The following is a 25,687-nucleotide window of genomic DNA, read 5'->3' as shown; positions in this document are numbered from 1 at the left end:
AATAAGCAAACACATTTGGTGTTAACCAAAAGGCAAGTGGGAGACTCCCCAAACATATGGAAGAAGGTACTCTGGTCAGATGAGACTAAAATTGAGCTTTTTGTTCTACAGTGCCCCTGCGTGGCCATGTGATAGACAAGCCTTTGGAAAAAGGATGCACTCACTCAGTCAATACTGTATGTAGCAATCCATCACTCCTCTGTGCTAGCCTTCAATACAGCAAAGCTTTGAATATACAGTGCCTTGCGAAAGTATTCGGCCCCCTTGAACTTTGCGACCTTTTGCCACATTTCAGGCTTCAAACATAAACATATAAAACTGTATTTTTTTGTGAAGAATCAACAACAAGTGGGACACAATCATGAAGTGGAACGACATTTATTGGATATTTCAAACTTTTTTAACAAATCAAAAACTGAAAAATTGGGCGTGCAAAATTATTCAGCCCCCTTAAGTTAATACTTTGTAGCGCCACCTTTTGCTGCGATTACAGCTGTAAGTCGCTTGGGGTATGTCTCTATCAGTTTTGCACATCGAGAGACTGAATTTTTTCCCATTCCTCCTTGCAAAACAGCTCGAGCTCAGTGAGGTTGGATGGAGAGCATTTGTGAACAGCAGTTTTCAGTTCTTTCCACAGATTCTCGATTGGATTCAGGTCTGGACTTTGACTTGGCCATTCTAACACCTGGATATGTTTATTTTTGAACCATTCCATTGTAGATTTTGCTTTATGTTTTGGATCATTGTCTTGTTGGAAGACAAATCTCCGTCCCAGTCTCAGTTTTTTTGTAGACTCCATCAGGTTTTCTTCCAGAATGGTCCTGTATTTGGCTCCATCCATCTTCCCATCAATTTTAACCATCTTCCCTGTCCCTGCTGAAGAAAAGCAGGCCCAAACCATGATGCTGCCACCACCATGTTTGACAGTGGGGATGGTGTGTTCAGCTGTGTTGCTTTTACGCCAAACATAACGTTTTGCATTGTTGCCAAAAAGTTCAATTTTGGTTTCATCTGACCAGAGCACCTTCTTCCACATGTTTGGTGTGTCTCCCAGGTGGCTTGTGGCAAACTTTAAACAACACTTTTTATGGATATCTTTAAGAAATGGCTTTCTTCTTGCGACTCTTCCATAAAGGCCAGATTTGTGCAATATACAACTGATTGTTGTCCTATGGACAGAGTCTCCCACCTCAGCTGTAGATCTCTGCAGTTCATCCAGAGTGATCATGGGCCTCTTGGCTGCATCTCTGATCAGTCTTCTCCTTGTATGAGCTGAAAGTTTAGAGGGACGGCCAGGTCTTGGTAGATTTGCAGTGGTCTGATACTCCTTCCATTTCAATATTATCGCTTGCACAGTGCTCCTTGGGATGTCTAAAGCTTGGGAAATATGTTTGTATCCAAATCCGGCTTTAAACTTCTTCACAACAGTATCTCGGACCTGCCTGGTGTGTTCCTTGTTCTTCATGATGCTCTCTGCGCTTTTGACGGACCTCTGAGACTATCACAGTGCAGGTGCATTTATACGGAGACTTGATTACACACAGGTGGATTGTATTTATCATCATTAGTCATTTAGGTCAACATTGGATCATTCAGAGATCCTCACTGAACTTCTGGAGAGAGTTTGCTGCACTGAAAGTAAAGGGGCTGAATAATTTTGCACGCCCAATTTTTCAGTTTTTGATTTGTTAAAAAAGTTTGAAATATCCAATAAATGTCATTCCACTTCATGATTGTGTCCCACTCGTTGTTGATTCTTCACAAAAAAATACAGTTTTATATCTTTATGTTTGAAGCCTGAAATGTGGCAAAAGTTCGCAAAGTTCAAGGGGGCTGAATACTTTCGCAAGGCACTGTATATACAGTACCATTCAAAAGTTTGGACACCTACAGAGGGTAGAGCGTACGGCCCAGTTTACCACTGGGGCCGAGCTCCCTGCCATCCAGGACCTCTATACTAGGCGACGTCAGAGGAAGGCACAAGCATGTTTCAAAGACTCCAGCAGTAAAAGCAGTATGGATGCACCAAGTTGTTTACGAGGCATGTGACGAATACAAATTGATTTGATTATTCAATCGATTGCCTTGTTGCTAAAGTTTCTAGTCTATTGCTTCTTCTCAAGCCTTTCTCTACATGTGTGTTTTTGCTGTTATTTTACCTCAGCTTTGTGAAAGGATACCCTCCCAACTCCCCATACATTGGCAGCTCTCCAACCCTGTGCCATCTCCTACCTCAGAAAGCCTCATTCTGCTGCCTTCGGCTGGACAAGGTGAGTAGAGACAAGTACATGAGGAGGCCTGTTGTGCAAAAACAAACGTGGTTTTATTCTCTTGTTAAGCCACATAATCCTATTCCAAGAACAGTAAACAATTACATTGTATCCTGTTGTGCTGTGTCTAAACAATTGTATGGCTCCTCTTTGTTATGTTGACTGTATGAATAATATAATTAGTCTTTGTAGCCTTGAATAATAGAATAGAGCAGAAACATATAATTGTATATTGCCAACACAATAGTTTATGGAATAGTTTGTTTATGGAAACAAAAGTTGCCTTAAGATTTATCCAATAAAACTGACATACATGACAAACATTAACAACCTTTTAAACATAATTAAAAAACATGTTTTTTCATTTTCATATCCAGGGTTGCAGACACAACAGTTTTGAGGATGCCAAGGCCTATGGTTTTAAGAACAAGCTGATCATAGTATCCGCGGAGACGGCAGGGAACGGCCTTTATAACTTCATCGTCCCTCTACGTGCTTACTACCGCCCCAGAAAAGAGCTCAACCCTATTGTACTGCTACTAGACTACCCGTAAGAAATAACTCTGCTTCTTTATAAGGGTTTTAGCTAACACATCCTTGAAAAACGACCTGTTTATAATGTATTTATAGTGCTTTATAGGACACTCAAAGTGCATTTTAAGACTGTAAGCATTGGTAATGACTTATGCAATCTTATAAAAGCCTTTATAAATGCATAACATAGTATTCCTGCTTATATATACTGTATGTTCTTTTCATATTGCATTACATTCAGTTGGTAAACTACTTATAAACCTCGTGGGTCGAGCCTTGAATGCTGATTGGCTGAAAGCCGTGGTGTATCAGACCTTATGACAAAACATACCCTCGGGGGTTTGTGATATATGGCCAATACACCATGACTAAGGGCTGCGTCCAGGCACTCCAGCTGTGGTATATTGGCCATATGCTGTACCACACCTCCTCAGGCCTTATTGCTTAATTATAGCAGTAAAATATATTACACACCGATGGTAGCTTCAAAAGAAAGTGTTACCAAGCGAGAGAGAGGTTATTATATAGCAGTAGCCTGGGGTTAACTTTAGTGACGCAGGTTGAGAAATGATTTCTGCATTATTCATTGCTGGCAGTGCCTCTGTTGGATTAATGGAGCGCTGGGGAGCACTCAGGTGTGTGCGCGTGTGCGTGTGTGTGTGCGCATGTAAGTGTATTATGTTTTTGCCACTAATAATTCAGTAGGGATTTCATTACAATAACTTCAAAAGACTCTCCAGCGAAGTTTTATTTGTGTAGATAAACAGAGAGCCATGTTGCTCTGTAATAACATACAGTCTATGGTAGGGCTGGGCGATATGGCAAATAAATTATCATGATGTATATATTTTTCATTCGATAACGATAATTATCACGATATTAATCAAATAATGCTTAAAAGGGTCATTTTTGCTTCAGACTCAAGCCTGCCTGAACAAGGCTTTAATGTTTCTTATTTATTGTCAGAAGTAGAAGAACTCACAAATAACATTAACTCCACTTTTTTAAAGCTATAAACCCTAAACAAGTTATGAACAAGAAATAAAATAAAAACGAACAAATAGTGCAAGTCTATGTATTATAACTGTTAGCCTAATGGCACATCACAGTTGGGGTTGTTGTGTTACAAGCAAGAAAGACAAGTCTGTCTACGGTCTCTGGCTTTAAAGCTGCCCTATGGTAGGTCACTGTGTTGCCACCTGTGCTAAAAACACGCTCTGAGGGGGAGCTGGTCACAGGAATGCGCAGTTAGCGCTTTCCCAGGTGGCTGACTTTGGGAATGTTTTTTTGGGGTAGATCTTCCACCAGTCCAGTGGATTGGTTTCGGCATCAGGAGACTGGAAGGTAACAGCTGAATTCCTTTTCTATCAGCTGGATTTCAGTAAGACCTGCGGTGGTGGAGCATGGCTTTTTGAAAAAACTGCCCAGTGACTTTCTCTTTTTAGCTGGCAGTTGTGGTGAAGCAGCAGCAGCAATGTCTCCCTGTGCTGGGCTTGTGTTTTCAAGTCCCTCATTGACCATCTCTGAGACAGCTCTTGCTTTTATGTGGTCCACCTTCTCTTTGATGTAATGTGTTTTTAAACCGAGGGTCGACCAACTAGGATAAGTCCAGGAGGTCATCATATTTCTCATTCAGATAGTCCATGACTATCGTTTTAGTGGTTTGTGTGAGCTCTGTTTCACCATCAGGTTTCATGACCGCTGTATTGAACAGGTGTGGTACTGGCTTCAGATAAGACTCACCAGACAGAGCATCTGTGAATTCTAGGAGTGGGGTCAATGCCTGGTTGATGGACTCAAGAACATCTATATCTGTATAGGTGGGAGCTAAGTGCCAGGTCTTCTTGTCACTGGACAAGACCTGTGAAATGGCTTTCTTCTGCTCCAGTACTCTTTGAACCATCTTTTGACGTGATCCCCACCTGGTAGGTGACTCTGTCACCAACTTGTGCTGGGGTAGGTTGTGTTCTTTTTGAGCAACTGCCAGGTCTCTCTGCTTTCTCCACGAATAGGAAAAGGCACCTACCACTTTCTTGCATACTCCAATTGCCTGATCCACCCGTTTATCTTTACCCACTCTAAGAGAAATCAAGAGATTTTAATAAAATGTTCAATCACAATAATCCCTTTAGTTATGTACAAATGTAATATTTAACTTAATCAGTTAATGAAAAAAAATGCACATTTAGTTTCGTCTAACCAATCACTTCAATATACACAATTGACAAGGTTACTTACCAATGGCCAAGTGCAGACAATGTCCAAAGCATTGCAGTTGGGTCCATTTGTTGATTTGAGCTGCCTTCACCACGTTCGCACCACTATCTGTCCCCAGGAGGCGAGAGCGTCAAAGAGCCCCTCTGCTATAGCTTCACCCGTGTGGTAGTCGGGAAAGTATGATGATTCCAGTCTTTGTCAATATCGTAGGTAGTGAGGCTAATATAAGGCTCTGATGTGCGACTAGACCACAGATTGGTAGTAGTAGCAGAATCTGTCTTGAGCTGTTCCTCAACTTTTTCCCTACACTAGGCGTAGAGTTTAGGCAGTGCGGTGTGAGAAATGTTTGCGGCCAGGGAGCACGTACCTGGGGTCAATTAAATTGATAATTCTCTTGAAACCTTGCTTTTCGATTGTGCTAATTGGTAGCGTGCATAATAGCATTTGTGATGTCTGTGTCTTTTCAATGTTTGCTCGTTAGGGCATAAACACTGTCAGTGTTTACTGCTTCGGGCAAACATCCCTAAATTGGCTGGTGCTTGAGGGGCGTTTATCAATACCGTGGCGCAAACTCAACTTTCTGCATGTTCCAAAGAGTGATTTTGCTTCATATGGTGAAAAAGATTTGTCGTATTACCAGACTTGGTAGCCACCTGTCTATGGCACAATTTGCACCGAACATTGCTCTGCTCTTTGCCAGACTTCAAAAAGCCAAACCACTTCCAAATAACTTAAACAGTTTAACCTTTTTCATCAATCATTTCTTTGTTGGAAGCTGCTCCTTCTCCATGGCTATCACTGCCACTGTTTTCGCCTACATCACTCATTTTTCGTGGGTAATAGTGGCTACTCCATCACTCGAGGTGCTAAGTGGTTTTTAGTGGGCGTATACCTCTCCACGTGCATATTGTCACTTCTCCACACGTTCCTGCTGTGTCAGAGGTCAAATGGACTGCTGCACCTAATTATTCTATATTGACATTTTCGAAAATGATTCTAAACGTTTTTATATCGTTATTGAGGGAAGTAATTACCTCGATAATAATTGATTTATCGCCCAGGCCTAGTCTATGGTAATATCAATCAATCAAATTGATTTATAAAGCCCTTTTTACATCAGCCGATGTCACAAAGTGCTATACAGAAACCCAGCCTAAAACCCCAAACAGCAAGCAATGCAGATGTAGAAGCACGGTGGCTAGGAAAAACTCCCTAGAAAGGCAGGGACCTAGGAAGAAACCTAGAGAGGAACCCGGCTCTGAGGGGCGGCCAGTCCTCTTTTGTCTTTGCCGGGTAGAGATTATAACAGTACATGACCAAGATGTTCAAACATTCATAGATGACCAGCAGGGTCAAATAGTAATAATCACTGTGGTTGTAGAGGGTGCAACAGGTCAGCACCTCAGGAGTAAATGTCAGTTGGCTTTTCATAGCCGATCATTCAGAGTTAGAGACAGCAGGTGTGGTAGAGAGTCGAAAACAGCAGGTCCTGGACAAGGTAGCAATTCCGGTGAACAGGTCAGGGTTCCATAGCCACAGGCAGAACAGTTGAAACTGGAGCAGCAGCACGACCAGGTGGACTGGGGACAGCAAGGAGTCATCAGGCCAGGTAGTGCTGAGGCATGGTCCTAGGGCTCAGGTCCTCAAAGAGAGAGAATTAGAGGGAGCATACTTAAATTCACACAGGACACCGAATAAGACAGGAGAGATACTCCAGATATAAGACTGACCCTAGCCCCCCGACACGTAAACTATTGCAGCATAATTACTGGAGACTGAGACAGGAGGGGTCGGGAGACACTGTGGCCCTGTCTGACTATACCCCCGGACAGGGCCAACCAGGCAGGATATAACCCCACCCACTTTGCCAAAGCACGGCCCCCACACCACTAGAGGGATATCTTCAACCACCAACTTACTACCCAGAGACCAGACCGAGTATAGCCCACGGCACGAACCCGAGGGGGTTGCCAACCCAAACAGGAAGATCACATCTGTGACTCAAACCACTCAAGTGACGCACCCCTCCTAGGAACGGCATGGAAGAGCACCAGTAAGCCAGCGACTCAGCCCCCGTAATAGGGTTAGAGGCAGAGAATCCCAGTGGAGAGAGGGGAACCGGCCAGGCAGAGACAGCAAGGGTGGTTCGTCGCTCCAGGCCTTTCCATTCACCTTCACACCCCTGGGCCAGACTACTCAGTCACAGGACCTACTGAGGAGATGAGTCTTCGATAACGACTTTAAGGTCGAGACCGAGTCTGCGTCCCTCACATGGATAGGCAGACCATTCCATAAAATTGGAGCTCTATAGGAGAAAGCCCTGCCTCCAGCTGTTTGCTTAGAAATTCTAGGGACAATAAGGAGGCCTGCGTCTTGTGACCGTTGTCATGACGTGGCCCTTTCTGGATATAGATCGTGGCTTCTCACTCTCTCCTACACCCAGGTTTTGTTATCTCAGGTCGTAAATTCCTGGCCATGCAGTATGGAGAGAGAGAGAGAGAGTTTCACAGTAGAACAAAGGAACTCCCGCCAAATTATACTACATTCCAGAATTGAACAATATCCATATTTTGGAGAATGTGTAAACGGTCGGTGGAGAAGCCAGCTACGACCCGGTCCGTTTTGTTTCATGTTTGTGACCTCATGAAAGACAATACAGCCACATTACCCTAACTCTGTTTATACTGGTTCCTCAGTTATGAGGCTTGCATCTAATTATTGTATAAAATGAATGAGTAAAGATTAACTATTTGTGAAATGATGTGATGTTAAACCTTTAATGTGAGAGAATTGTATTCCCTTTAAAGTTTAACTAAGTCATTGGCCCGCCCCCGTGAACACAGACATGATCAGGCGTCATGGAACCGCCTCTTCTACTGTTACGAATAAAAGCCCCTCCTAAGAAAATTATCTTAAGACTAAGCAAACCCACAGCGTGAGCTGTGATTGCGAATAGTTTAGACCACGCATACCTCGGTGTAAGCTAAGGTGGCACAGGTTTGAGTATCAAGACTGAGCAAACCCACAGCGCGAGCTGTGATTGCGAATAGTTATTGAATTCCTAACCATACCACGTAGAGCATTGGCTACATAGCTGGAAATGGTTAAACTCTGAGACTATCGATCCCTACAGAATAAGAGCAAATCTTAGATACTAATTACTAGTCTGCAGCTAGAAATTATGTAAACCTGGGACGAGAATACAGACAACTGCCGAAACCTCTATTCTAGGAGAACATTTCTGAATGGTACTCTGAAGTAACCATTCTAACCACGAAAGACTTTGATCTTCAAGGTAACAAGAAAGAGAGCAAGCGAAACTCTGATGGACTCTCCAGCAGACGGACCGGATTCCAACAGAGAAGATCACAATGACACATGGGCATAGATATATATTGATTGCAATTAATCCCGAATGAGTGAGCGTTCATGTGCAAAGGATTAGCATTTCAATTAATATAATTATCAACTGTGTGTAGTGATCCCTTTTGTCTTTCCCGCTTCTTTCTCAGTCCACACCCACTTCCCTTTGTCCACCAAGCCGTCATATCGGCTTAGACCACTAGGGAATCTTCCCTATCATTTGTTAGTAACTAATATCTACTGTTTGTTTGTTTATGCATTTCTCTGATTATTAGTCAGTAAATAAATGATTAAGCCAATTGGTGTATGGATGATTTATAGTAAAGGCTGGGTTCGTGCAGATAACCAACCATTTACGACGTTCAGATGAGAATGACGTGAGGTAAAGAATAATTCATTAATAGAAGACTAATTGATCAGATATTAAAATATCTGAAGAATTATATTCGGAAAATTATAACTTTGCAATCTGAAGATTTTCGGTGGTGCCCCGACTTCCTAGTTAATTAAATTGACATGATTAGTTTAATCACGTAATAATAATTACAGAGAATTGATGTGATAAAATAAGTCTTCACCTATTAATGACTCCAAAGACACAAAACCGCAGCGTACGTGTAGGTATGTACGGCAGGACCAAATCGGAACGATAGGTAGGAGGAGTCTGAAGCAGAGAGACTAACACTGTCTGTTTATCTAGCCAAGTGCCACTTAATTAAAAGCTGCCTACTGTATGAGGGGTTATCATGGCAACAATCTAATTGGCCATATTGCATATATCCTGAGTAATTATGAGGAAGCAGTATTTTGTAATCCAGTGAGCAAACAGTTAACATAATGCATGTTTGTTACATACGCATTTTAGGGCATTATGCAATTCAATGCACAGCCAAAGGCAAATTGATTTGCTATGATTCGCTGTGGTTTCTAATTGTCTAAATTCCCACTTGTATGTTCAGGTAACTGCCAAAATAAAGGAAACGCGTAAATGAGGGATATAACATATATTGAAAGCAGGTGCTTCCACACAAGTGTGGTTCCTGAGGTAAGCAATTAACATCACACTTACACGGAACCCAAACCGGCTGCGCATTTGCGTAATCGTGCATACATTTATTTAGTCCCCCCTCACCAAGCGTGATCACGACACGCAGGTTAAAATATCAAAACAAACTCTGAACCAATTACATTAATTTGGGGACAGGTCGAAAATAATTAAACGTATGGCAATTTAGCTAGCTTGCACTTGCTAGCTAATTTGTCCTATTTAGCTAGCTTGCTGTTGCTAGCTAATTTGTCCTGGGTTATAAACATTAAGTTTATATTTTACCTGAAATGCACAAGGTCCTCTACTCTGACAATTAATCCACACGTAAACGGTCAACCGACTCGTTTCTAGTCATCTCTCCTCCTTCCAGGCTTTTTCATCTTTGAATTGATATGGTGATTAGCATCTAAAAAAATCCAAAATTATGGAGTTTCTTGTGAAAGAACTGTGTTGCATCCCTCCAATAGAGTTCCAGACACTTGTATAATTTATGGCAAGTCTAATTGAAGCTGTTCTGGTGGCTCGTGGTGCCCCAATGCCCTATTAAGACACTTTATGTTGGTGTTTCCTTTACTTTATTTTTGGCAGTTACCTGCATTTAATCTATGTGTGGTTGCTGTCCCTATTGATATGTGTTTTCCTGTTTGCAGGCCTGACAACCACTTCCTAGAAGCCATCTGCTGTTTCCCAATGGTCTACTTCATGGGCGGAACCATAGATAAGTAGGTGTTCATTACTCAATCATTATAAACATAATGCCCTTCCTCGCAGAATTACAATTACTCTTCTCTATTCAAATGACGTCACACACGGACAGGCAACAATAAAGCACATATCATTCCATGACGTACCATTTTATTACATCCCAGGGATTTACAATTATCAAGTGAAATCAATTACACGTGCCTCTTTTATAGGCTGCTAAATTTCAAAGTCATGAATATCATAATATGGTGTGTTGGGTTCTCTTTGTGGCAGATTTTCATTATGCGTTATTTTGTGTTTTGCTCTCTCTGTGGCAGCCTGGACAATCTGCTACAGTGTGGCATCATCTATGCTGATAACCTGGTGGTGGTGGACAAGGAGAGCACCATGAGTGCTGAGGAGGACTATATGGCAGATGCCAAGACTATCGTCAACGTACAGACCATGTTCAGGTATGGTATGGGAGGCATTCTCCCATGTTAAATTACGACTGCACACAGAGTTTTAGCTCTCCATTTTGAGTAAACTATTGTGTGGACTACTTGTAGTCTAGTAAAGCATTATTATGAACAACAATTGTATTATCCAAGAGGGACATTTGTTTTGCAAGCATGGAACAGACAAAAAAACTATTCCTAGAATCTAGAAGGTTGCAAGTTCAAATCCCCGAGCTGACAAGGTAAAAATCTGTTGTTCTGCCCCTGAACAGGCAGTTAACCCACTCTTCCTAGGCCATCATTGAAAATAAGAATTTGTTCTTAACTGACTTGCCTAGTTAAATAAAGGTTAAAAAAAATGATACAAACCTCCCAAAAATTCATTTTATTTTGAGGTTGTAAGGCAACAAAATAGGAAAAATTGCCAAGGGGCGTGAATACTTTTGCAACCCACTGTAGTTGCTTTTCCCTGAAAAGTCTCAGTTATTAAAACCCTGGGTGAAACTATATTAAACAGCATCTATCAGGGTAGAAAACCTCTGCAAGGTTTTCTTCTTCAACATCCTAAAATGTAAACTATGCATCACTGCCAGCTTGGTCCTACCCATGAGCCCAAAGCATTTAATCTCTGTCCCCTCTCTCTCTCTATTTCTCTCTCCTTCCCTCCTCCCTCTCTCTCTTTCCCTCTTGCTTCCCCCCCTCTTCCCTCACTCTCTATTTCTCTCCCTCCCTCCATCCCCTCCTTCTCACCCTCCCTCCCTCATCCTCTCTTCCCTCCATCCCCTCTTCCCACCCACTCCTTACCACTCTCTCTCCCTTCCTCCCTCATCCCCCCCCCCCTCTCCTCCACCTCTATCTCTTTCTCTCTCTCCATTTTGTCCAGGCTGTTCCCCAGTCTCAGTATCATCACCGAGCTGACCCACCCCTCCAACATGAGGTTTATGCAGTTCAGGGCTAAGGATTGCTACTCCCTGGCTCTCTCCAAGCTAGAGAAGGTGAGCAGAGCAGTTCAGGGGCATGCCACTCCTCCATCTTTAGATCTCAGGCTTCAGCAGGTGTCGTGTGGGAGGTGCACTCTTATACAGACTCAGACATGAATATATAGAGCCCTGGGGCTGGGTTAGCAAGCCAGCTGGTGACATTTCACATGCACTCTCTTTCTCTCTCCTAACTCTTTCCCCTCCCTCTTCTCCTCACCCCCACTCTCCCTCTGCTCCCTCCCCCCGCACTCTCTCCCTCCCCTTCCCTCTCGCCCCTACAGATAGAGCGCGATAAGGGTTCCAACTTGGCCTTCATGTTCCGCCTGCCGTTCGCTGCAGGCAGAGTGTTCAGTATCAGTATGCTGGATACGCTGCTCTACCAGGTGGGTTACCAGATGTAATCAAAATAATAGTACCCTATTCCCTATAGACTGCGCTACTTTTGACCAGGGTCCCATTTGAGACGTAGCTAGGAAGCCTCACCTTATCTCAGCCAGCAGAGTGGACTGTTTGATCACTGAGTCACTCCCTTAGGCTATGATCATCTTAACTTCTCTAAATCCTAACCCTTAACCATTAGGTGGAGAACCGCAGAACTGATATTAGATCCGTGTCTCGAGGGAATACTCTGTTCACAGGGGTGTGTGGAGCTTATGATGTAATCTTACTCCAGTCCTTACTGAGAAAATCAACTGATATTGTCTTTGAAGGGAGAGAGAGGGAGAGCTAAAGTATTTTTGGGCGCAATGATCATTCAGTAGTTTCTCACCTCTCCTCAATAGTGTTTTCTTTGGAACTAGACCTGAGTGTGTTTTCAGCCTCTGGTTCCTCCTGTTTGTTTATACATTCTCTTGCTTTTTTACAGTCATTTGTAAAGGACTATATGATTCCCATAGCAAGACTTTTACTAGGCCTGGATACCACACCAGGATCTGGTTACCTATGTGCAGTAAGTATGGATATCTGTGTCGTGGAAATTCTTACACAGGGACACTCCAAGTCAATCTTAAATGAATCATTCTTTATTATCAGCATGCTGGAGAGGTTCCAACCAACAAAATGCACCATGTACAGTCCCGTTAGTTCTCTTATATACTTACACAAAAAGTAATATTTGCATGATTTAGCATATTCATTATTCATAATTAATTCAGCATTAATGTTTGCTTCATTCATGTGACCGACCAATACTGGTTCATGAATGTGGGAGACCAATATCTCACAAGGCTTATTCTCTCCAAGCTGAGACCTTGAAAGTGAGATATCGTTCTTCAAACAAGGGTCTGGGTGTACTGCCAAATTGCAGATACTACAGTGAGGATTTATCCCAGGCACGTTCAATCAGTCACTTGCATGAACACAGAAGTTGGTTATTAGAAAAGCACAAACATAAACATTTCCAGCACACCTGTTTTGGGTGTGTGTGTGTTTCAAATGAAATCCAAGTTGATTTGTCACATGCACAGGTGTAAACTATACCAGGAAATGCTTACTTACAAGCTCTTCCTCAGCAATGCAGAGTTCAATATCAAATGTATGAAATAGAGTCAAGAATATATATATTTTTTTAAAGCAACAACAGGTCAGTTGCAGTCGGAAGTTTACATACACCTTAGCCAAATACATTTAAACTCAGTTTTGCACAATTCCTGACATTTAATCCGAGTAAAAAGTCATTGTCTTAGGTCAGTTAGGAACACCACTTTATTTTAAGAATGTGAAATGTCAGAATAATAGGAGAGTTATTTATTTCAGCTTTTATTTCTTTCATCACAGTCCCAGTGGGTCAGAAGTTTACATGCACTCAATTAGTATTTGGTAGTATTGCCTTTAAATTGTTTAACTTGGGTCAAATGTTTCGGGTAGCCTTCTACAAGCTTCCCACAATAAGTTGGGTGAATTTTGGCCCATTCCGCCTGACAGAGCTGGTGTAACTAAGTCAGGTTTGTTGGCCTCCTTGCTCGCACATGCTTTTTCAGTTCTGCCCACACATTTTCTAGAGGATTGAGGTCAGTGCTTTGTAATGGCCACTCCAATACCTTGACTTTATTGTCCTTAATCCATTTTGCCACTGCTTTGGAAGTATGCTTGGGGTCATTGTCCATTTGGAAGACAAGCTTTAACTTCCTGACGGATGTCTTGAGATGTTGCTTCAATATATCCACATCATTTTCCTACCTCATGATGCCATCTATTTTGTGAAGTGCACCAGTCCCTCCTGCAGCAAAGCACCCCCACATAATGATGCTGCCACCCCGATGCTTCACGGTTGGGATGGTGTTCTTCGACTTGCAAGCCTCCCCCTTTTTCCTCCAAACATAAGGATGGTCATTATGGCCAAACAGTTCTATTTTTGTTTCATCAGACCAGAGGAGATTTCTCCAAAAAGTATGATCTTTGTCCCCATGTCCGGTTGCAAACCGTAGTCTGGCTTTTTTTATGGAGGTTTTGGAGCAGTGGCTTCTTCCTTGCTGAGCGGCCTTTCAGGTTATGTCGATATAGGACATGTTTTACTGTGGGATATAGATATTTTGTACCGGTTTCCTCCAGCATCTTCACAGGGTCCTTTGCTGCTGTTCTGGGATTGATTTGCACTTTTCGCACCAAAGTACATTCATCTCTAGGAGACAGAACGCATCTCCTTCCTGAGTGGTATGACAGCTGCGTGGTCCCATGGTGTTTATACTTGCATACTATTGTTTGTACCGATGAACGTGATACCTTCAGGCGTTTGGAAATTGCTCCCAAGGATGAACCAGACTTGTGGAGGTCTACAATTGTTTGTCTGAGGTCTTGGCTGATTTATTTTGATTTTCTCATGATGTTAAGCAAAGAGGCACTGAGTTTGAAGGTAGACCTTGAAATACATCCACAGGTACACCTCCAATTGACCCAAATGATGTCATTAGCCTATCAGTAGCTTCTAAAGCCATGACATAATTTTCTGGAATTTTCCAAGCCTTTTAAAGGCACAGTCAACTTAGTGTATGTAAACTTCTAACCCACTGGAATTGTGATACAGTGTATATTATAAGTGAAATAATCTGTCGGTAAACAATTGTTGGAAAAATTACTTGTGTCATTGCCAAAACAATAGTTTGTTAACAAGAAATGTGTGGAGTGGTTGAAAAACGAGTTTTAATGACTCCAACCTAATTGTATGTAAACTTCTGACTTCAACTGTATATACAAGGTCAGTTCAGTACCATATCAATGTGCAGGGATATGGTGGAGGCTGAGGTAACATGTACAGTTGAAGTTGGAAGTTTACGTACACTTAGGTTGGAGTCATTAAGACTTGTTTTTCAACAAGGTCAATGAAAGGTTGGAAATGTTGGTGAAGACGCTTTCCACCTGATCTGCGCATGCTCTGAGGATTTGCCCTGGTATTCCATCAGGTCCTGCAGCCTTACCAGTTTTAAGAAAGATACAGAACAGCGGGAGCCCTCATGCAAGACTTGATGTTTACCTCGAAGCGAGCATAGAAGGCATTGAGTTCGTCTGGGAGGGAGGCATCATAGGTCAACGCACAACAGGGTCTTCCTTTTTGTATATGTGTGTGTGTGTGTGTGTGTGTGTGTGTGTGTGTGTGTGTGTGTGTGTGTGTGTGTGTGTGTGTGTGTGTGTGTGTGTGTGTGCGTGCGCGAGTGCGTGATGTGATGTGTATACTGAATGTGCTCCCTCCTCCTTCCCAGATGAAGGTGACAGAGGAGGACCTGTGGATCAGGACGTATGGCAGGTTATTCCAAAAACTGTGTTCTTCCAGTGCAGAGATTCCAATAGGCATCTACCGTACAGAGTCACACATGTTCTCCTCCTCAGAGGTAAGACAAGATAGTCCCTGTTCAAATACTCTAGAGGCATACTTCCTTCCTTTCCTTCCTTCCTTCCTTCCTTCCTTCCTTCCTTCCTTCCTTCCTTCCTTCCTTCCTTCCTTCCTTCCTTCCTTCCTTCCTTCCTTCCTTCCTTCCTTCCTTCCTTCCTTCCTTCCTTCCTTCCCTTCCTTCCTTCCTTCCTTCCTTCCTTCCTCCCTCCCTCCCTTCCTTCCTTCCTTCCTTCCTTTCTTCCCCTATTTATTTTTTCTCTTAATTTCTTCCTTGAGGTAAGTGAGAGCAATAGGGGTAGTGATCTTGCTTTCGCTGGTCAAATCACTGAATGATAAATGACTAGCTCAAGGAAAGAAGGATGGAAAGAAAGAAGGATGCATTTTAAAAATAATAATTTGAACAAAGCCACCTCTGAGTCATCAGTAGATTTCTGATTGTACAAAACAATAGGAACAACTTCCTAATATTGTGTTGCACCCCATTTTGCCCTCAGAACAGCCTCAGTTCGTTGGGGCATGGACTCTACAAGGTGTCGAAAGTGTTCCACAGGGATGCTGTTCCATATTGATTCCAAGTTAGCTGGTAGTGGATCTCTACTCCAAATAGATTGTTCCATCTCATCCCACAGATGCTCATGTGGATTGAGATCTGGTGACTGGGAAGGCCCCTGTAGTTAGCTGAATTCACTGTCATGTTCGTGGAAACATTCCTGGACAATCCTAGCCTTGTGGCACGGGGCATTATCCTGCTGAAAAAATCAATTTGCAGATGGGTACAGTGCTGCTATGAAGGGATGCAACTTATTGGCAATGATGTTCAGATATCATGTGGAATTCAAATGTTGCGGCACTTCTTTCAAGAGGACCATTGTGTTCCATGAAAATTCTCCCCACACCATCACCACCAGCCTGCAATGTTGACACGCTGCATGATGGGTGCATGTACTCATGTGGTTTTCTCCATACCCTAGTCCTCCCATCAGCGTGAAACAGCAGGAACCGGGATTCATCAGACCAGGCATGTTTTTCCAATTTTCCAGTGTCCAGTGTTTTCGTTCCTTAGCCCACTGCAACAGCAATTTCTAGTTTTTTTGCTGAAAGAAGTGGAACTCTGTAAGGTCGTCGACTGCCATACCCCATTCATGTCAAGGTACTATGAGTTGTGCATTCTTTTATGGGTCTTTGGGCACCAATGTTGTACTGGACCGTCAGTTGACTAACTGTATGTTGCTCTGCACAATTTGTCTCAGCCTTCTTTGTCCTCTTTCATCAATTACCCGTTTTCGACTACTGGCCTGCCGTTGCCTGGATGTCCTTTGGGTGGTGGGCTATTCTTGATACACACGGGAAACTGTTGAGCGTGAAAAACACAGCAGCATTGCCATTCCTGACACACTCAAACCGGTGTGCCTGGCACCTACTACCATACCCCGTTCAAAGGCACTTAAATCTTTTGTCCTGCCCATTCTCCCTCTGAATGGCACACATATACAATCCATGTCTCAATTGTTTCAAGGCTTAAAAATCCTCTCCTCTCCTTCATCTACACTGACTGAAATGGATTTAACAGGTGACCTCAATAAAGGATCATAGCTTTCACCTGGATTTACCTTGACAGTCTATGTCATGGAAAGTACACTCAGTGTATTTGTGCTATAATTGTGCTGCTAATCATTGTAATTATGCTTTATATGCGTCATTGAACTATTTGGTGTAACCATTCACAAACAAACATTCTTGGTCAAGTACATTATATTTACTTTTGCCAATGCTACTCTGTGCAAGTTTTTTTATTTCATCCATCCTGTGTTTTTGTTTGTTGGTCTGTCAAAGTATCCTCCTTCCTAGTTACCCACAGTTAAGATGACATCCTTGTCTTGACATTTTACATAACATGACTGTCATTATCTGCTCATATTTGCAGTACAACAAAATGAAAGTATGCGTTGTGTTTTGTTTGGCACTTCAGTAATGCTGTCAGTCAAGCGCTTCTTCATAATGCATTATAAATGCGTATCTAGAGCTTCTACTACTGATGTAAAGTGTCACCAGGACATCCTATTGGATCCTCATACTGTCCACACAATTCATTTGGTATTAACCCTTCACCCTCCCCTAGTCTCAAGTATCCATCAACGTAGAGAACACTGGTGGTGACGACCAGAGAAGCAATCGTCGCGAGTCGTGGAAGGAGAAAACAGCTCAGCGGAACTCCACCACCAGCGACCAATCAGAACATCCGTTGCTGAGGAAGAAGAGCCTCCAGTGGGCGCGGCGTCTGAGCCGTAAGAACACCAAGCCCCCGAGTCGCACCGAGCGGATCTCCCAGCAGCGCCTCAACCTGTACCGGCGCTCCGAGAGACAGGAGCTGTCAGAGCTGGTCAAGAACCGCATGAAGCACCTAGGTTTGCCCACTGTCGGATACGGTGAGTGGAAAGTTACAGGACACCCTGGTAATACTGAGTGACATTATAGGGTGCTGTGTCATATTTAGTTTGGTGGTCTTATATGTGTCACCTGTAGGGTTGCAAAATTCTGGGATTTCTGGAAAACCAGGGAATTTATTAAAGGTTCCCAGAATTTTGCAACCCTAGTCAACTGTCATAGTTTGGGAATTGATGCTGTATGGAATGACAATGACTATTCTCCATTATTCACATTATTCTACATAGTATGATAATGTACCTGCATAACCTCCTTTATGAATGTGCATAAACCTTCATGGTATTTGTAGCCTATGTATGGATGGACAACTGAAGTATAATGAAGCATTCAATCTCAGACTGCATTTTGCCTCCCCTCAGACTGCATCTCGTCCCCTCAGACTGCATCTCGTCCCCTCAGACTGCATCTCCTCCCCTCTCACTTCTTTTCATTCTTTTCCACTCTCCTCAACTTCCTTCGCCTTCTTTTGCAAAAACCCACAAAATATTTCCCTATATAATTCTCCATACAACATGCCAAAACATTATGATGACTCATTCAGATAATCACTGTCAAGGGAAAATGCTCATTATGTAATCCTGCCAGAGAAGCATAAAAAATACTGAAGAATGAAATACTTAAATGATTTACTGGTGATTTTAAATTGGATGATTGAGACAGAAATACTGTAAATATTTACATAATAAGTGATCTAATATTTATGAAATAATTCAAAAGAACATATTTGTTTGCATGTTAGTTCATTTTTGCATCCCCTTTTGAAAACTGCAATTGCATTTTTGCTGCTTGCCTAATCTTTTCATTCCCCTCTTTTTATTTTCTGTCTTGTAGAGGATGTTGCTAATCTTACTGCGAGTGATGTCATGAACCGAGTAAATCTAGGATATTTACAAGGTAATCCCACATACAGTAGTGTTCACATACAGTATGCAATGCAACACATTTAATTTAGTCATCACTCCCATCTCTTAAATATGTCAAGTGGTGTGAAATTATTATTTCATTCTATATGTTCAAGTGTAGTGCTACTTTCCTGAAAACTATGATCATTGCTCAGAGAAGAATGTTGTTAGGGAAATTATACAGTGCCTTCAAAAAGTATTCAGACCCTTTACTCAGTCCTTTGTTGAAGCACCTTTGGCAGCAATTACAGCCTTGAGTCTTCTTGGTTATGCTGCTACACAAGCTTGGCACACCTCTATTTGGGGAGTTTCTCCCATTCTTCTCTGCAGATCCTCTCAAGCTTTGTCAGGTTGGATGAGGAGCATTGCTGTACAGCTATTTTGAGGTCTCTCCAGAGATGTTAGATTGGGTTCAAGTCTGGGCTCTGGCTGGGCCACTCAAGGACTTTCAGAGACTTGTCCCAAAGCCACTCCTGGGTTGTCTTGGCTGTGTGCTTAGGGTCGTTGTCCTGGTGGAAGGTGAACCTTCGCCCCAGTCTGAGGTCCTGAGTGCACTGGAGCAGGTTTTTCATCAAGGATCTCTCTGTACTTTGCTCTGTTCATCTTTGTCTCGATCCTGACTAGTCTCCCAGTCCCTGCCACTGGAAAACTCCCCCACAGCATTATGCTGCCACAACCATGCATCACCGTAGGAATGGTGCCAGGTTTCCTCCAGACATGAGTTCAATCTTGGTTTCATCAGACCATCAGAGAATCTTGTTTCTCATCGTCTAAGAGACTTTAAGTGCCTTTTGGTACTACTTCAAACAGGCTGTCATGTGCCTTTTTACTGAGAAGTGGCATCCTTCTGGCCACTCTACAATAAAGACCTGATTGGTGGAGTGTTGCACAGATGGTTGTCCTTCTGGAAGGTTCTCCCATCACCGCAGAGGAACTCTTGAGCTCTGTCCGAGTGAACATTGGGTTCTTGGTCACCTCCCTGACCAAGGCCCTTTTACCCCGATTGCACAGTTTGGCCAGGCGGCCAGCTCTAGAAAGAGTCTTGGTGATTCCAAGCTTCTTCCATTTAAGAATGATGGAGGCCACTGTGTTCTTGGGGACCTTCAATGCTGCAGACATTTTTTTGGTACCCTTCCCCAGATCTGTGCTTTGACACAATCCTGTCTCGTAGCCCTGCGGACAATTCTTTCGACCTCACGGCTTGGTTTTTGCTTTCACTGTCAACTGTGGGACCTTATATAGACGTGTGCCTTTCCAAATCATGTGAAATTAATTGAATTTACCACAGGTGGACTCCAATCAAGTTGTAGAAACATCTCAAGGATGATCAATGGAAACTCAATTTCAAGTCTCATAGAAAAGGGTCAGATTACTTATGTAAATAAGGTATTTTTTTATATATTTAAAAAAAAAATTGCAACCATTTCTAAAGACCTGTTTTTGCTTTGTCATTATAAGGTAGTGTGTGTAGATTGCTGAGGATTTATTTGTAATTTAATCCATTTTAGTATAAAGGCTGTAACATAACAAAATGTGGAAAAAGTCCAGGGCTCTGAATACTTTACGAAGGCACTGTATATGCTTCTAATATTCTACTTTGTAAGACCTCTCAAGTGGTGGATATACCACCATCCCTTTAAAAGGCGAGATCGGTTGAAGATGGTACCATATTCATTACAATACATAGTGGATGGATCGATGTCATACTAGTATTTTAGTACCTGCTTTGAAGAGCTAGGCTACTGTATGTTAGTATAGGCAGTCAGAATGTTGTGCTATTGAATGAAAGTACGACAGTAGCCTGTGGGTTAACAGTGTTGACTGTCTTAGAGTTGCAGGGAATTTCAGAGCCTCCGTTAAGAGAAGAGACCAGAACAGGTTAGATGGAGAATCATAATCATACAGCACTACTGCATGACTCTGTGTGATAATGATGATTGCTGGGGTGGTCGGCAGGCGAGCAGCCTTTCTTTCTCTCTGTCCCCTGCGTTGTGTGGACTGAAGTGGGTGACTTAGGCCTAGTTCAAATTGTACAACTGATGTAACACAACCATTGTTTCAAATGCATTGTACATCAGTTGTACAACCTGTGTGAACTAGGACTTATCGACTGGTGATGGCAGGTGAGAGACGGCCAGACAGACTACCAAGTTACTGCAGGGCGTGGAGAGTGTTGGATACACTACAGTGTGGCGTGGATGGGACAGAGTGGAGCAGAAAGCATTGCGACTGTGTTGTTCGGGAAGGTCAACAGTACATTACTATCGACAAACCAAAGCTACACTGAGAATCTGGTAGAATATAACAATGGTTGCTAACAGGATAAACATTTTAGCATTTTATTAGCCTAAATACAATATGATTTCAAAATATTCACCACATTTTAGTCCCTCTGTAAGACTATCCTAGATTGACGCTATATTATGATCCCCTTCTAATCCCACACACCCAATGTATTTTGCTTTCACTCTTAGATTGGTTGAGCCTCACTTTGTTTGGTTGAGTCTGCCCTGCCGGATGCCAAGAGCATGTTCAAGTTGTGTTTGTGGGTGTGTCAACATTTTTATATGGGGGCTGAGTGTCATTGGCATGGCAACCATGGTGACCTGTCGCCGTGAGTGACCAGGCCTGACGTGTGGAATGCGCAGGAGGTGAATCGATGCGGACAGTGTCTGCATGTCTTTCTTAAACTGCGCATGGAGGGATGCGCTTGCCTTGTGGCAGCATGGGCCTACCCTGTACTAGCCATGCCCTGTCAGTAACAGTTAGACCTTCTCTCTCTCCTACCCACCCCGCCTGGCATTATAAGGGGCAAACACAGGTGGGTTTGGAGAAGCAGATGCACTTTACCCACCCCAACCCCCAAGCTTGAGCCTCATTCTGTCCCAGGTACACAGTTTCTCACTCATACACGCGAAACAGGTAAAACACAATCACTTCTCACTCACAGACACTCACTCTGAATAGATGTTGCCCCCCCTAGGCAAAGGTCTAAGATCAGGGGGAAACTGACCTTAGATCAGTGTCCAGGGGCAACCCGATCCTACTCCAAGACAAGCACAGGACATCAAAGTATCCCATGGCAAGTGATATTCAGTTACACACCATTGATTAAACTGTATTTGGATAGACATTAAGAAAATGAACACAGGACTTATATCATACAGGACTTATAGGCTTACTATATATAAATAAGCCTTGTCCAGCCAGAAAGGCCCTTAAAACGTCTCTTACTGGAAATGCATATGATTTATTATGTCAGTCAGCCGTTTACTGAAGATCAGGGAATCCTATACTTCCATTTTCTAAATGGACCATTAGTTGTCTAATGTTGTGTGTAATTGGTGAATGTGAGGGAACTGGTACAGCCAGAGCAGCTGCTAAGAGCTGTCCCTGTATCTGTTCTGTTCCAGATGAGATGAACGACCACCAGAACAGTCTGTCCTACGTTCTCATCAACCCCCCTCCAGACACCATGCTGGAGCTCAATGACATTGTGTAAGTACCAGCAGGACAGGCGTCTCTTCTCTTTTCATCCCTTCTTCTTTACAGTATCGGTACTATACTGTCCCAAACTGTGTCGACTGGTCACTAGCCTGGGTATAGGACAGTACAGTTATCTAGTAGTGTGTTCTATAAATATCTGGATGTTGACCCAAGAGAGTTAGTTTTGTCCTCATCTCTCTCTAGCTACATCATCCGGTCCGACCCGCTGGCAGGGCCTGACGTGCCCGAGGATGCGGGGCAGAGCAGCGGCGGCGGCCAGACGAGGCAGGACTTTGGCACAGAGACCAGGGATGAGACCCACCTCTGAAATCCCCGCGCCTCACCACCCCCGGACCTCTTGCCCCCTTGTCTCACCACCCCCGAACCTCTCGCCCCCTTGTCTCACCACCCCCGGACCTCTTGCCCAGTTGTCTCACCACCCCCGGACCTCTTGCCCCCTTGTCTCACCACCCCCGGACCTTCCCCCCCTTGTCTCTCCACCCCCAGACCTCTTGCCCCCTTGTCTCACCACCCCCGGACCTCGCGCCCCCTTGTCTCTCCACCCCCGACCTCTCGCCCCCTTGTCTCTCCACCCCCGGACCTCTCGCCCCCTTGTCTCTCCACCCCCGGACCTCTCGCCCCCTTGTCTCTCCACCCCCGGACCTCTTGCCCCCTTGTCTCACCACCCCCGGACCTCTTGCCCCCTTGTCTCTCCATCCCCAAACCTCTCGCCCCCTTGTCTCTCCACCCCCGACCTCTCGCCCCCTTGTCTCTCCACCCCCGGACCTCTCGACCCCTTGTCTCTCCACCCCCGGACCTCTCGCCCCCTTGTCTCTCCACCCCCGGACCTCTCGCCCCCTTGTCTCTCCACCCCCGGACCTCTTGCCCCCTTGTCTCTCCGCCTTTGCACGATACATTCTATTTGTGCCATACAAGGGGAAGATCCCCACTGCCCTTGCCCACCCTTACCTTCCAATCCCCCTTCACCCTATGTCAGACTTACAGAGAGACACGTGTCACTGAGCTGCTATGGGAGGATGCATGAAGAGTGCCTCGTCATTACCTAACCTCTTATAGAGCATCAGACACACAGACTCAGACATTGCCCTCTTTGCAAAAGATAAAACATGAACAATGCACCAGTCGATGGAAACATACTGGTAACCAACCAAAGGAGAGGAGAGACAGATTATGTCGGAGGTCATGTGATGCTCTGAATATTTAGAGGTTTGTTTGATTTAGCTCGTCGGCATACTAGGTGGGTGGAGCTTGCTTACACTTTAGCACCAATAGAAAGGTGTCAAAAGGGCAAACTCTGCCCAAATGGCGCACCTGCGAGCTACACCAAGCACACTTGGCATGTGTGTGTGTAGACTGTGTGAATATCAGTTGCAAAATCAAGTCATGTACAGAAAATGTTATTCCTTAACAAGAATTCCTGGCAGTATTCTTACACATCAATCATGAAAGTACATGAGAACTTATTATTTTCCCTATGAGCACAACCCACTGGGCCCAGACGTCAATTCAACATCTATTCCACGTTGGTTCAACGTAATTTCATTGAAATTATGTAAAAAACAGTGTGAAGACTTTTATAAGCAATTTTTTTAAACACTATCTTTTACTGCTCATTCTGTATAAAAATGTTTTTTTCAAATATCATGCTATTTGTTATTAAAAAGTATAGAATACTTAATGGATGGATGAACCTTAATAAATTACGCCATGCACCTACGTCATTCTATTTGTGCCATACAGTTTCTGGTTCTTTATGTATCAGTCAATGTTCTACGAAAGCCAATGCTTTCATTCCACATTTCTGACAGGATTTGATTAATTACAGTAAAACAATCTTTCAGAGCTGTTTACAGTGGCAACCCTATGTTATGAACACTTGTTATGAGTACTTATATTGCACAATAAGAGACAAGCATAGTTAAAGTGATAGGTCACTCCAAAATTATATCAAAAGTAATCTGATGTTGAGTTGGAGTGAACTATTACTTGAAGTCTGTTAATATGGCCAGTACCTGGGCTTGGAGTGCAGTGTTGCAAGCTTGCCTTCCAATATGTAATTTCACTTGTACAGTAAATGTAGTATTGTGTGTGCTTTATATATTTTAATAATTATTTAAGATATTTATCTGTTGTATTTCTGATACTGTTTGCTTGGACTAATATGTGTGGTGATATCATTGTAAACATTTTCTTTATCCTCATTGTTTGGTTCAACGTTCTTCTGGTCATTATTAGTCAAATGAAAACAAATGGGACTTGAAATATTTTTGCACTAAGCTCTGTGGTCGTTAATAGAGCATTATAGCATGACCCTTTAACCCGAAACGTTAACTATACAATAAAATACTTTAGTATTTGCACAGTATGAATCAGCCTCCATACAGTCAGTGTTATATATAGTATATCAACTTTTAAAGGGCTGTATTCAATCCGATCCGCTTTAGACGACATCCGCATAGCGGTTGTTTTTCCGGTGTTAGAGCTATCAAAACCACAAGCAGCTACAGGGATACATAAAGAGGACATTGGCTATTCCCAATTTAGCGGAGACGGCATTCACCGGTAAACACTGCATATGGCGGCGCAATCGGAAATTACCTTAGCATTTCTACCGCGGAGTCTAACGCTTCAGCTGTAAAGATTGAATAGAGCCCTAGGCCTTTGTTAAGTACATTTGCAATGTTTTAAATGATCATTGTCATTTGTAAACAACAGAATATATTTTGATATGTGCCATTTCTGCTTGTTTGTTATAAAATGTACTAGGGAAGTAGTTCTGAACATGCATTGCCTGAATGAGATTAAGTTGATGGAAAGGTTAGATAAGGAAAAAAGTGGGTTATGTCAGGCTTTTAGATTATTTTGCAGTTTGAATATCTCTGGAGTAGTCCTTGATGTGTTTTGGGATGTAACGCAATGTGTCCCCATTCCCATTGAAGTACTGTATGTATGTGTAGATCAGATATGTTCCATACTAGCCAGGCCCCCAGAAGGGCAGTTTACAGATCACCTCGTGACACCTCATCGTTGTTGTATGTGAACGAAACTCCAGGGGAATTATCTTACTGGAGTTGTTCAGAAAAAAATGTTTTTGAAGTTCATACTGTAATATAGAAAGGGGCATGCAAACACAAAAAGCATGTTTTGAGAGAAAGTTTGCCAAACCAGATACGTTTTCCTACAGTTAGGTGACCTGTGTGAAGAATCACAACTAGAAAACTAATCATATCTCCCGCTTGTTATTTGTCTGCATACGGGACCATGCATGTCCTCCAAAGTCTTCTGTTTACCTTTATTATATTTTTAGTTAATTGTCAAAAAGGTTTTACCCATTTTGTACTTTTTCTTATTCCGAAGTATGTGTACTTCTCTACCGTGATGTAAAATATGAACAATAAATGCTGCATGCAGCCAGAAACATTGGAATGGAAAAACACTCCTGTAGTTTAATTA

The 25,687-nt window shown here is 43.0% G+C and overlaps 1 protein-coding gene and 1 pseudogene across 4 annotated transcripts in view; one reads left to right on the top strand and one right to left on the bottom strand.

Annotated features, from left to right (window-relative positions):
• The window catches only part of kcnt1b (potassium sodium-activated channel subfamily T member 1b), an 81,295-nt gene extending 55,627 nt beyond the window's left edge, over positions 1-25,668 (top strand). For 2 of the 3 annotated variants that reach the window (XM_021606568.3, XM_090237965.1), the window contains 12 exons: positions 2,165-2,270; positions 2,648-2,820; positions 10,083-10,154; positions 10,455-10,589; positions 11,458-11,569; positions 11,836-11,937; positions 12,420-12,503; positions 15,250-15,378; positions 17,500-17,806; positions 18,657-18,719; positions 22,141-22,225; positions 22,418-25,668. In XM_021606568.3, the coding sequence (XP_021462243.2) occupies positions 2,165-2,270; positions 2,648-2,820; positions 10,083-10,154; positions 10,455-10,589; positions 11,458-11,569; positions 11,836-11,937; positions 12,420-12,503; positions 15,250-15,378; positions 17,500-17,806; positions 18,657-18,719; positions 22,141-22,225; positions 22,418-22,541 (1,492 nt within the window). In that variant the 3' untranslated portion in view covers positions 22,542-25,668. Of the gene's footprint in view, positions 1-2,164; positions 2,271-2,647; positions 2,821-10,082; positions 10,155-10,454; positions 10,590-11,457; positions 11,570-11,835; positions 11,938-12,419; positions 12,504-15,249; positions 15,379-17,499; positions 17,807-18,656; positions 18,720-20,557; positions 20,692-22,140; positions 22,226-22,417 lie in introns of those variants that run through there. The other variant, XM_090237966.1, reaches the window with a different exon arrangement.
• Positions 3,897-5,927, bottom strand: LOC149982861 (zinc finger BED domain-containing protein 4-like; annotated as a pseudogene). The gene is made up of 3 exons (XR_016496929.1): positions 5,914-5,927; positions 5,039-5,214; positions 3,897-4,882 (listed from the first exon to the last, which is right to left on the bottom strand). The product of XR_016496929.1 is annotated as a zinc finger BED domain-containing protein 4-like (transcript).
• Positions 25,669-25,687: the final 19 nt, after the last annotated feature.

This window comes from Oncorhynchus mykiss, chromosome 6 (assembly GCF_057628025.1).
Source record: "Oncorhynchus mykiss isolate SJ-2025 chromosome 6, ASM5762802v1, whole genome shotgun sequence".
Classification (NCBI taxonomy): domain Eukaryota; kingdom Metazoa; phylum Chordata; class Actinopteri; order Salmoniformes; family Salmonidae; genus Oncorhynchus; species Oncorhynchus mykiss.
Note: the sequence above shows the minus strand (reverse complement) of the source record. Positions and strands in the feature narration are given on the sequence as shown.